The following is a 12,237-nucleotide window of genomic DNA, read 5'->3' as shown; positions in this document are numbered from 1 at the left end:
GGGGGCAGAGCTTTGTGACGTCATATTTGAGGAGGGGTCTGACTTTTTGTGACGCCGTGTGACGAAGGGGGGGGGGGGGTGGGTCAAAAATCGTCCAAAATCGCGTGACGTCATTTATGGACGGCCTCTTAGTTCCGGTCACGTTTCATTAATCGGCCCATGCATCGCTTGTTCCATTCTCACTCCAAAGCCCGTCGTCATTTTGTTTCAACCCTGCTTCATGAAACGTGCAGCCAGAGGCACCTCCCCCGCCCCTTCCCACCACCAAACTCCCAACCCCCCCTCCCCATGAACAACTCGTGGCAAGCACACACAAGGTGCTTGCCACAAATGAACCACGACACCTCGCTGATCTCGTCGAGGAGCATGAAACACCACGCGAACTCCGGTCATCCACGCAGCGGCAGCTTTTGGCTCGGCCATCGAACAAAGACGGTCACCGCATGGCGCGCTTTCAGATGCGCCTCTGTGGCCGTCTGGAACGCTCTTCCTTCCGATATTAGCAAGCCACTGGAGCGATGCACTTTGAAGTTGAGATAAAACATTAATTTCGTCAGAACTGCTTTTTGTGTGCAGTTTGTTCTTCCACCGCACCTGCGATTAGCACAGTTGGCTATGTACGGTGTGAAAGAAATTCAACATACAGACAGATACACAGGTTCCCAGCGGGTTGCGTGGAATCTTTGAGTAATATGACACAAACAGATTCAAACGCATGACAATTTGTGTAAAGATGTTTATAAATTGTAAAATTTCACGTTCAGTTTTTCTTAGATTTCAGTGCAGTTTAATGTAAATTAGTATTATTTTAGCTTTAAAACAACAGTGAACTTCAGGGTAGCCACCGTGGTGTAACGGTTTAGCTCACTCTGGACTTGCACGCGGCAATTGAACGTGTTGAACCGCCATCCACCCAGCTGTAGAAATGAGTTCAGCACAGTCGATCGGCAGGTCGATTGTGGTGGAGTCAAGTTGGGCTCTTCCCACCTCTTCAAAGAAAACTGTCCAGCGTGCAAAAGTAGGCCACCGTACCATTTGGTCCAAATGGTACGTCTCCTCCAAATGATTTGGAGGAGACTCTTTAGAGCTCTCTCTAACAGAGGGCCTTCCGCTGGCAGTGAGCAAATTGAAACTATACAAAAAAAAACTAAACTTTTTTATTTTAATCTTGATTCGAAGCTTTCGTGACTGCAGCGGCCGCTTGTGTTGCGACCGAAACGTCGTATTTCTTTCATTATTTTTTCTATCTACGTGACTTTACCGAAAGAACCGGAGATTATTTTTATTTTACCAGGTAAGGCCCACTGAACTATGTAGCTCTTTTTCAGAAGCGACTTGGCCACGAAATAAACAATAGTTCCTAATAGCGTTAGGCCGGTGTCACCACAGATCTGGCGAACCCACGAGTCCCTCGTGACGGCCGACTGGACCGTGCCGTGATGGTGGTGTGGATAGATTTTGGAGACGCCAATCTTTCTATTGGATGACCATTGTTGACTTTACACCCCCCCCCCCACCCCCAGGGATGATTGGCTGATAATATATGAATAGTCGAGTTCGAGTGCAAACATTCACGCAACAGCTTAGTCCAACGGTAGAGAGGGCACAACAGCATGCGCGAAACCAATTCCAGTCGTTTGAGCGGCCCAGCTTGTTTTATTACCAGATTATGAGAATGCCCTGCCCCCTGCCCTCCCCATTCTGTACATTTTTATAGCTGCCGTGAAGTGTAAAGGTGATTGCTATTAGCTTCCTACCAATAAAACGGAAGTAAATTTCACTAATGCAATGTGCGCTACCCATGCGTCCGGTCGGAGCCGTGGCTTTGGGAAAAAAATGTTTTGCTAACAGCAATACTTTTAGGAAAGGTGACGTATTGTGCACGAGGGATTAATTTGGCCGTGACACGAGCAATGTGTGACCTTTAGTCACCACCAGTTGGTTTTTGCCCATCAGAGGAGACGGCAGATGTGACGCAACCAAATAAAACGTGCGATACGGTTACAATGTTTCACCAATCGAACCCCTATTGTGCCTTTGTCACGTATACTTTGGAGAAAATAGTACAGCGTTATCAATTTTTTGCAAGCATTAACCCAAAATCCTGTGGGGTCTATTTTTCCAGCTGTCTTCAGCGGTTGGCACATTTGTAATGTTTTGATTATTTTCAAATTGCTGGATAATTCTCCACGGCTGTGCCTCTTCGAAATACATACGAATAAACTCGTAAAATATTATTCTCATTTTGCATATTCATCGGGGAATGGGCTGAAACAAGAGCGAAGGTTGTTGGGACAAACAGCCCCGTGCATCAAGCATCGAACGGACAGGCTCTCGGTATTCCCAGCGTGATGGCGTTGCACCTTGGAATTTGCGCAAATTCCTCGATAGTCGTTCCATTAAAGCTCCGTCCATTGGTGGCCATGAACTGGTGACGCAATTGCACATTTTCTTAGCAGATGCCAGTCCCTCCGTTGGACAACCGCCGGTTCATTAAGTCACGGTTAAGTGGTCAACATGCCAACACTGCCAATATTGTCGGCACGATGACCGCTTATCACACTCTGCCACTGCTTTTTGTCTTTCTGCTAAATCACCCAGATGTTGTGCAGATGACATCCCACCGCACAAGGTCTTTCTGTGACAGCATCACATCGTCTGGTTTTAGGTCTTTTTCTTGCTGCCTGCCCTCTGTGGGCGCATAGCCATTAGATGGCACTGTGTGTATCTATATATATATCATGACACTCATTGGCCATGAAAATATTTGGCTTGTGACCACTTTTCCTTTTTAGGTTTTTTTCCCACTGGGGAATGCTAATTACTGTTGGCCACAATCACGTGTTTTTTTTCTTTCTGTAGCTTGATATGCTCCATATGAAGGCCCCGCTGCTATAAATTTGACACCAAATGGCAGCTAATGAGTGTTGTGTTTGTGCCTCGTAGGAAATTAAATTGCCAGCGCTAATTGCTTATTGGGAAGTACCCGCTTAAATGTTTTCAAGTGAAGAATTATATACGTACAAAAGTATGAGGTGAAGAAGGAGTGATCTTATGTTGTACTTAATCTTGTTGGGGTCGGTCAAGACAAAGCAGAAAAGGGTCTCCACAATCAAACGAGTATTGTTAATTCCACATTTCTATGGCGGTGGCCAGTTTCACCAGAAGATGACCCGATTGTTATCGTGGCAAGCCAACTGAGAAAATGCATGACCACTTTGCTCAGAGTTGACTTTTAATTCATATATGTTATATATATATACACCATAATTCATGAATATGGAAGCTCAATACGTAAATTGAATCTTACAACCACATTTTAGCGTTGATAAAGGGGTGAGAACTCCACAGGAAAATAAAATATCAAGATCAAGGGTATGGGGGTACACACGGCACGACCTAGGCAGGGCAACAGCGGACCCTCAAGCACCCAGCATATAGACGGTTCAGTCATTTTTGTGTGCAGTCTCCTGCAAAAGTAAGACTTTTAAATCACATCCCCAGTGACAGAACTCACGGGAGTAGGCTATGGAATTCCGCCGTGACACCCCAAAAATTACGAGATGAAAGAAACTCACCCGCAGCCAAACGACATGAAAGCTGGATAATTATATAAATAACATCGGCTGCCTTAATTTTTTGTTTTAAATATCATTCTGTTCTCCCGTCCAAAAAAATGTGTATTACGTATCTCAACGATAGGGCCCTCACCTGGATAAATAAAGAACAATGAATAGATTTATCAACTGCACCTGGCACCCTGGAAATCCCATAGCCAACACATTTGTCTGAGCCCAGGATGGAGTGTGGGTTAATCCCTGGACAAGTAACACGAGCTCGTGCATGCGAATGTGAGCCCCAGGGTTATGTAGAGAGAGAGAGAGGGTGTTTTTCTTTTTTCTCTCGTTGGGCAGGAGCGTCTGCCCTTTAACTCTCAAGTGCCCCCTTATGCCGTTGCCCTCTTGACTTTTTATTTGTATTTTCAGCAACCACAGCGACACCAACTTATACGGGGAGGGGTGGAGGTGGGGGTGAACCAACAGAACCAGAAAACGCAATATCAAGGCGACCGGGATAAAGTTAGGAAGCTGTTGGGTGTCCCCGAATTGTGTGCGATGAAAACAGGAGAATCGAATCAGAATCGTTGCGTTCCACGGTGGGACGGAGGCTTCTGCATCCAGGCTCCGCGATTGTGGAATCGCCTTTCCTCAGTCCATTGTAGATTTCTGAGTCTGTGTCACTTTTGAAATCACGTGTTAAAACTCAACACTTTGTACTTGCGGGCTTTTCTTGTAACTTCAGATAAAAACAACTGTTCGGTTGTCTGATTGGATTACTTTGCAATTATTACGATTAATCACTTTTATCATAGTACTTGATTTTTTGGGGGGGATTTCGCGAGTGGTCATTGATGTTCTTATTATCGGCTTTCTATTTCTCGTAGATTGTATCTATACTCGTGAGTGTAGTTTTATTTTTACGGACAGCGCTTTGAGATACTTCAATATGAAAAGCGCTTTATAAAATAGAATTTATTGTATTACTTATCCTGCAGAAATCCGATGAGCCATGAAGCAAATTTTTGACAGATGTCAAGTAAAGGGGGCGGGTCAGAAACATCCCAACAAAAAAAATTAAATTTAACAACAAAAAACGATCGGAGTGCAAATTGTAGGAAAGGTAAGAAAATCACTTCACAGAGGAGGGAGAGAAAGGAGTGAAGGGGAAGACAGAGACGAGGGAACGGAAGAGAAAAGGGCCATGGGCTGTCGGTGCGCTCAGCGGGGTGAACGGACGATGGATCGGTAGAAGGATCGCCGAGATGAGAAAATATCTTTGCGCGCAGCGATAGCGAACCCTGCGGACGAGCATTGACCTGCGTAAATAATTGTAATAATGTTAAATAGACGCAAGGCAATGAATTTGGCCAAGTGGCATTACGGTGAGTGAGTGAGTGAGCGTGCACTGGACTGATTCCCTCCCACCGCAATGTGATGCACTTCCATGAATTGACTGTATTTTACATTGTGGTGAATGTAGCACCTCTTGCCGCTGATAAATACAATATATACAAAGTTAAGATAATCGCTGCTTACGTTAGCCAATGTCGGAGCACGTATAGTGAGCATAATCATTTATTTAGCTTGACGAATCGATGCACCGTTACACGCCCGGTGTTTAAACCCTTGACTCAACTTATCCTATCAACCTTCGACGGTTGATTAAGTGCGTAATCACTTTGTAGAAAGTGAATGTACTCTTTGCTGTTGAGAGACTGACCACCTGGGCGTTGCACTGTTGAATGCCCACGACTGGCCTCAGGCCTGCCTATGGAGATAAGTGCCACCACACACTTGCCTGGGATAAGGAGACCCTGAGTTGTTTGGCAAGACGACGTCTGTAGCTATAGCACATAGCGAGGTATATTTTTGAATCTTGGCATTCAACTTAAGTTTATGTGTACTGCCATGGGTTAGGAAAAGGCTATGACCATACAGCATGCTAAGACTTTACAACACGTTTTATTGAGTTTGCTAAGCGTTGCGAATCCATTCTCATTTTACGGTACTAACATTTAGCAGACGAGCTAAATTGCAGAAGTTTTGCCGGAGCTTTGGGAGAGAAAAAAAACATCTTTTGCAAACAGCAATACTTTTAGGAAAGGTGATGTATTGTGCACGAGGGATTAATTTGGTCGTGACACGAGCAATGTGTGACCTTTAGTCACCACCAGTTGGTGTTTGCCCATCAGAGGAGACGGTAGATGTGACGCAACCAATTAAAACGACGCGTGCTGTACCGTCACAAGATGTTTCACCAACATCTTGTGGGGTGCATTTTTCCAGCCAATGTGCCTTGCTGTCTTCGGCGTTGGGCGCATTTCGCGTGTTTTTTCTTATTTTCTTTTCAATTGCTTGACAATTCTCCACGGCTGTGCCTCCTTGAAATAACTACAAATACACTCGTGAAATAATATTCTCATTTTGTATGTTCATCAGTGAATGGGCTTAAACAATGCAGCCGACCACACCTGATTGTATGTGGGAAGGTAGCACAATATCACATTTCATAAGTGGAGATTCTCAGCATTACTGGCACTCCACTGGAATATCATTAGCTTGCCTTAGCCACCACACCACCATGTTTCTCGGGTTACGTGACGTACACTGGCGATCTCTTTTTCCCATTGAATTAATGGTTGAGTGGATTACTTTAGAAAGTAAACGTACGGTGGTGAATATGACTGTGATTATGGCAATCCCACGCGCAAGTCTTCGCGTGGGTGCTGTTATAGCCTGGCAGTGGGTAGAAACAAGATCATCTATGTTTTGCTTGAAAAGCTGTGGATGGGTGCTCTTTGTCCTGAACAGATTGCTCATTGAGAACAAGTCTGTTAAAAACAGATGCGGTTGTGGTAAAAGGTGTTATCGGAAACCACTTTTCCGCTAATTTTACGTGAAAAATAGCAGCTGTGTGGAGTTTTTTTTTCTTCTAAATATTGGCAGGAAGTTCCAACGTGCGATTTCAACATTTATACTTCCAACAAACACGTATGCATGAATGGAAACGCAATGTTTTCTAAACTACATAGCTGCAAACTTGTAGACAAAGCAAGATTTGTAGCCAATAATGCGCTATACCAAGTAGCATATACGTTTCCATTACTGTATTGTCATTATTAAATTAATCACACGATGCTTATTTATATCGCTGGTAAATTAGATTATGTAGATCATTAATAACAGAAGGATCTGAGTCCGCTATTACAATTTATACAATTAGATATTAACGTGGCAAGTACCGTAAATTGATACAGATCTTGACAAGTATTTATTTTGGAATCTTTCCACCCCACGTGTCTGTAAACGCGACGCGCAGCACAGAATGCGTTGGACTTGCGAATCTCGGCAGTGAACTCTCCGCCGGTGATGAACCTTGCTCAGCAAAGAAAAAAAGGTCAAAGTGTGGGGTCTCTGGTCAAATGAGTTGTGGGGCAGCCATAAACCGGCAGTGACAGTTCCTCATCTTCATGGGATGGCCACGACAACCTTCCCACAAAGTAGTACCTACTTTATCGACCTCGGATGAGCCAACCCCTGACCAGCATTTCAACTCGCAAACTTCCAATTGCGAGCCTCGTGATTTTACCACAGCGCCAGCCAGAGCGGAAAACGTAGACCATTGCATGCTCTAAGACACCTTTCAAGACACTCTTTATCAGATCATCGTCATTATCTTCCGCCATGGTCAATCCACTGCTGGATAAATGCCTCCCCAAGTCGCCACCATCTCCTGCGATTCTGCTTGTGCAATGACCCATCTGTCGCATGCGCATTAGTTCATTTCGTTGCTTCATCTCCTTGAGGGATCTAATGTCAGACACGTTCCATTCCTTGAATGCCACTCTGTTCTTATTCTTGACCAATCGGTCATGACTTGTCCTGTCCAAGCCCTCTTGTCTTAACGTCAGCTCTGCTTGACACGTCTATACGAGAGGTAGCAGTCTGCAGTTTGACACGTAGCAGGCTTTTGCGAGCGATATCCATAATGAGAGGTTTTTGGGGTTAGATGACATAAATGTAAATGTGTTGTTAAACCCGCCACCACTCGCCACAGCCAATTAGTGAGGTTTGTCACGTAAACGTGTCGGAGAGTAAACCCACAACATTTACAATTCGAGTACGACGTTGCAATCGGCCTCATCAGGCGACAGACAGAATTGTGGAGAAATCCTCCTGTTTCTTTCTTACATTTTTAATAATTTGATAAATGTGGTGTCGTCACTTGTGAGTCAATCATTTGCGCAGACCAGGGGGGATGGGGTGTTAATGTTTTCATAACTGTGTTCGGCATTACCTTTGAATCGCTGCATCTTTTGAGGAACGCGTGGGAATACATCACGATGTCCGAACATAAAACAACAATTTTGACTGGTATGGTTTAAAAGTTACCCACATGCGCATTTTTAATACTTTGCACACTTTCTTATTCAACTACTGTACATGCATCCAGGGCTTATTTGCCTGAGAAATATTGACTATCAATGGTGCTTTACTTTTTTATTTTAAAAAGTCACCGTTTTATCCTAAACACAGGATAAAAATAAAACTTCTCTCTGAATCGTAATTGTAACGTTTAACACGTAGTAGGCGTTCACGACCGATATTATTCGGAATACAGTTTTCTTATAGCTTAGATCGCATAAATACAACATTGTGGGTTTACCTTCCAACACACCGGCGTTGCTGAAGTAGTCACCAATCAGCACGTTTAGTTTACGTGACAAACCTTAACGATTGGCTGTGCCGGGTGGTGGTGGGTTGACAACACATTGATGTTCACGCGATCTAACCCCCCAAATAAAACCCTTTGTTGCGAGCAAGTGAAACATTTAACGTGGAATACTCAGGTGGTTCAGTGGCTCAGTGGCTGAGAGCAGTAGTGAGCTGACACTGCTGAGAGGGCTGTGTTTGCATTTGCACAGGGGCCTGTGATGGCACCAATTGAAGTGAGTCGATGTTCCCAGAGTTGGTCACCAAACGACGGAACGCACACGACGAAAAAAAAACATCGTGTTAAATTTGGCTTCAAGCTGTTATTTGGCGGAAAATCCGGCTCTGAAAATTACAAATATTAATTTTTTACCTTCACTCAACGAACCTTGGCTGTCAGCTTGTTCGACAGCCCTGCCCTCAAGTGTAGATACGAGGTCACTTGAAGAGATTTCCGAAGTTATTTTGTGATATCTGCTTCTGTGGACTGTTGTCTAACACGGGCTGATTTCGCTGCCCTACGTGATTGCCAAATGAAGTCACCGTCACATGGCATGACGCTGCTATAGCACGTAACATTGAAAATAAAAAAAAACATGTATTGCAATGTGTAATACTGAACCGTTAAAACATTGAGTAAAAAAAAAACATCAAAAAGAAAAGCAAACAAATTCCCAGGGCCTGAAATGTGGTTTCGCATGTAATTGATGTTAGTCATACATTCTCGAATGTGTGACATCTGCTACCGCAGCCAAGTGTATTATGTATTCACATATATGAGCATGGTTGCTGTGCAGGGTTAAGAGGTCCATCCAGTTATTCTGCCATCGGACACCTGCTTCAGCCTGAACTGCTGGCGCTTAGCTTGCAGTTGGCGCTTTGGCAAGCCGACCTGCATTCAGTAATGCGCGGTAGCTTCCGAATGTACTGTCAGGGCAGTCTGAGCTCGAGTCTAAATCTTCTTTCGATATCGTCGCAACCGAATACAGATTTTTTTTTTTGCCTGTTGAGCTTTCAAAGTAGAAGCCTGTTCGGAATTCATGGCGGTTGTATTGAGAATAGATGTCCCTGCGTGCACGTACACACACACAAGCAACACTTGCAGCCTGTGTGGGCTGCACGTGGTGGTCTTTGTCCTTTTCGCATAGAGTTCATGCCCACGCTGAGTTGCAATCCGGCTGACCGTGAGTTTTTTTCCCAAGCCACGAATAATATCAGTGCTTCGTGGCATATGAACCTGTTGCGGGCATCCTCTAGGTCGACTCAGCCGTTGAATGGGTACTGTGTCTTTGGAGCCGTGGTGAAGTGGATAAGTCCACTGCGCTCACAGCCAACACCGGTGACGATTATCTGATCCGGTCCTGGACCTCTCCTCGGCCGACTCGGTCTCAATCGATTTCCTGGCGTGATGTGTAAACAAAGTTGGTCACGGCCTTCATAGGTGATGCTTGCTAATAGCACTTGCCCCAACACTATGTTGAGGCTACACGGGGGATCGTTGCCTTTGTAATTGATGTGTGAAAACGTGAACAATTAGAGGGTATACATTTTTTTTTTTACATTAAGTGAAAAAAAAGCCAACTTTTCTGGGGCTGTGCTTATTTTCTTTTGGCAGCCCTGAGTCAGTGATGGAAATTCCACATTTCTATGGCAGCGGTAAATGCCCCTTCCCCACAATATGATGACTTTGACTTTTCAACAAAGTAGTGGCCGGGGAGGGACGGTGAAAGGTATTAAGACAACCCTTGACCACTCTCCACAGCAGTCGGTGCCGCACAACTGGATGTATTTTCTTCTTCTTTACTTTACACGACACGACCAAAAAAAGAAACTTGTTACATTAGAAATTAATGACATGGAAGCCTTTCACGAGCAATTTCTCCAGAGTATTCATTCCCATTGACATCCAACTCGTGTTTGTTCGGAATGGTAGAGACAAGTGATTTACAATGCCACAGCTGCCCTCCCCGCACGCGCGATCACGACTGGTTCAGGCCTTCGCAATGCAACTGGAAAGAATTTGTTGAAACACTGAAAGATCGCTCGTGGCGCTGTGCTGGTCAGCTCGTTCTATGTATAGAGGTGCGTTAAGAACATTTTGGATCGGGCACGAGGTTCCAAACCCACGTGCCGTGGCCATTGAATCTTCACGAGAGACGCACGTGCGCTGAATTTCGTCCGCATCGTACGTAGCCGACCGTGCACATCGGAATTTGCGGTTGAAATTGGAGGTGCGGGGGACTACCGGCGTGTTGTGAGTACGTAAATGCATGAATGTGTGTAGGGCATACCCTAGGCCGACTCGGCCTTAAACGAATACCTGGTTTGGTGTGTGAAAATCAAATCGGCGGTGTGGGGAGACGTGGAGGCAGCTGTCGGGGTGTAGAGGCTGCTCTTCTTGTTCGCAGCGCTGACCTTGTTCAGCGTTATTCATGCCATTTGCCGTTGATCTGTGTTACGAAACAATGTTTAAAGCATTCAAAGTTTTACTTTTGTCCACACCTCAGAAATAGCACTTCGAATGGTCTTCCTCCAGAGAAGGAGTTTGTTAAAACAAAAGTGACGCTTTGAAAAAGCGTACACATGCTCGGCTTCAACCCTCTCTACGATCACGCCGTCTGCGTGCTCACTACAAGTGTCGCTAAATGATGATGCGATCACTTTAATAGGCGCTCGCTAACAACAACTTCGCCTATCGTCTATCAGGCTAAACGTGCTATTGTTCTATTTTGGGTAGCATCTGTACAGTACTACCAACATGTAAACGAAACGAAACTATTTTTTTTATTTAGCCAGGTAAGTCCCACTGAGTTATGTGGCTCTTTCTCGGAAGTCACCTGGCCCCCGAATGACGTCTCAACAAAGTGGCTTCTCGCGTGGAAATGTATCACCCGCCAAACACCCTGAACGCGTTCTATCGAACACGTTCATATCAAGTGCACGAAATGTGTGTGGGCGCGCGAGATCACACTGTTGCAAATCTTCACGCGACAAACCTCAATAACCAATAATGAAAAGTGAGCCGTTCCTGGCCCTTCCCCCCCCCCTCAACCATTATATATACAGAGTGGTATCGCTTTTAATCTCTCATTTACTTGATACAGCTGTCGGGCTGTGACGGTTCCACCTGAAGACGGAAGCTTGTGTTGCCTCTGAAACGTCGTGATTTTTTATTTTTATTTTTTATTTTTATTTAACTTTTATTAATTTTAATTTTTTACCTACGTGACTTTACCGAAAAAACCTAAGAATATCTCAATAACCAAATGTACACGGGCGAATAATCCTGCAGGAGGTGACGTACCCCGGGAGCATAATGACACCTCCCCCCACCACCACCACCACCACGTGCACACGCCACCAGCCTCGCCAAACACGCACGAGTCAAGCCACACGTCTTTCCTCGCGGTCGCGCCGGTGCCCACTGCCGGGCACCTCCGATTAGCGCGTTTGGCTACGTACTGCGCAAAAGAAGTTCAACGTACGTGCGCGTACATCGCTGACGTGGTTGTGGGGATGCATGGGTTGGTGGGTGGGGGGGCATTTTTCTGTGTCCACAGCAGCGACCCCCCCCCCCCCTTACACCCGCCCCCACACCCTTCTCACCATTCCCTCTCTGCCCTCCCCTCCCCTCTGTCCTGCAGATCAGCTGCTGGTGAGCTGCTGCCTGTGAGTTCCACTTCGCCCGGGCTTCTGGCAGCCCATGGCAGGATGAATTGCTGGTTAGTGAGCTCGTCAGATAGCAACGGCCTCCTCCATCTGTCTTTCCTCTGTCTCTCTCTCTCGCTCTGCACAAGGTCTAGTTCGCCCGGGCGTAATGTCGGATGTCGATTTAATGCTCCTCTCGTCATTGAGTTACCTTCTGTCGTGTTTTCAAGAGGACGTGGCCGGTTTTCGCACAATCCTTTAAAATGTCTCGCTGCAATCGGTAGATTATTTCGTCAGGCGAATCTTAACGTTTGGA

The 12,237-nt window shown here is 45.4% G+C and overlaps 1 protein-coding gene across 1 annotated transcript in view; it reads left to right on the top strand.

Moving 5' to 3' along the window:
• The window catches only part of LOC133360020 (estrogen-related receptor gamma-like), a 305,356-nt gene that overhangs the window by 129,632 nt on the left and 163,487 nt on the right, over positions 1–12,237 (top strand). The window contains 1 exon segment of the mRNA XM_061578583.1: positions 11,918–11,995. Coding sequence (XP_061434567.1) covers positions 11,918–11,995 — 78 coding nt within the window.

Source organism: Lethenteron reissneri, chromosome 8, assembly GCF_015708825.2.
Source record: "Lethenteron reissneri isolate LAM-NWPU_2019-01 chromosome 8, ASM1570882v1, whole genome shotgun sequence".
Classification (NCBI taxonomy): domain Eukaryota; kingdom Metazoa; phylum Chordata; class Hyperoartia; order Petromyzontiformes; family Petromyzontidae; genus Lethenteron; species Lethenteron reissneri.
The sequence above is the reverse complement of the archived record's forward strand: the minus strand, read 5'-3'. Positions and strand labels throughout refer to the sequence as shown.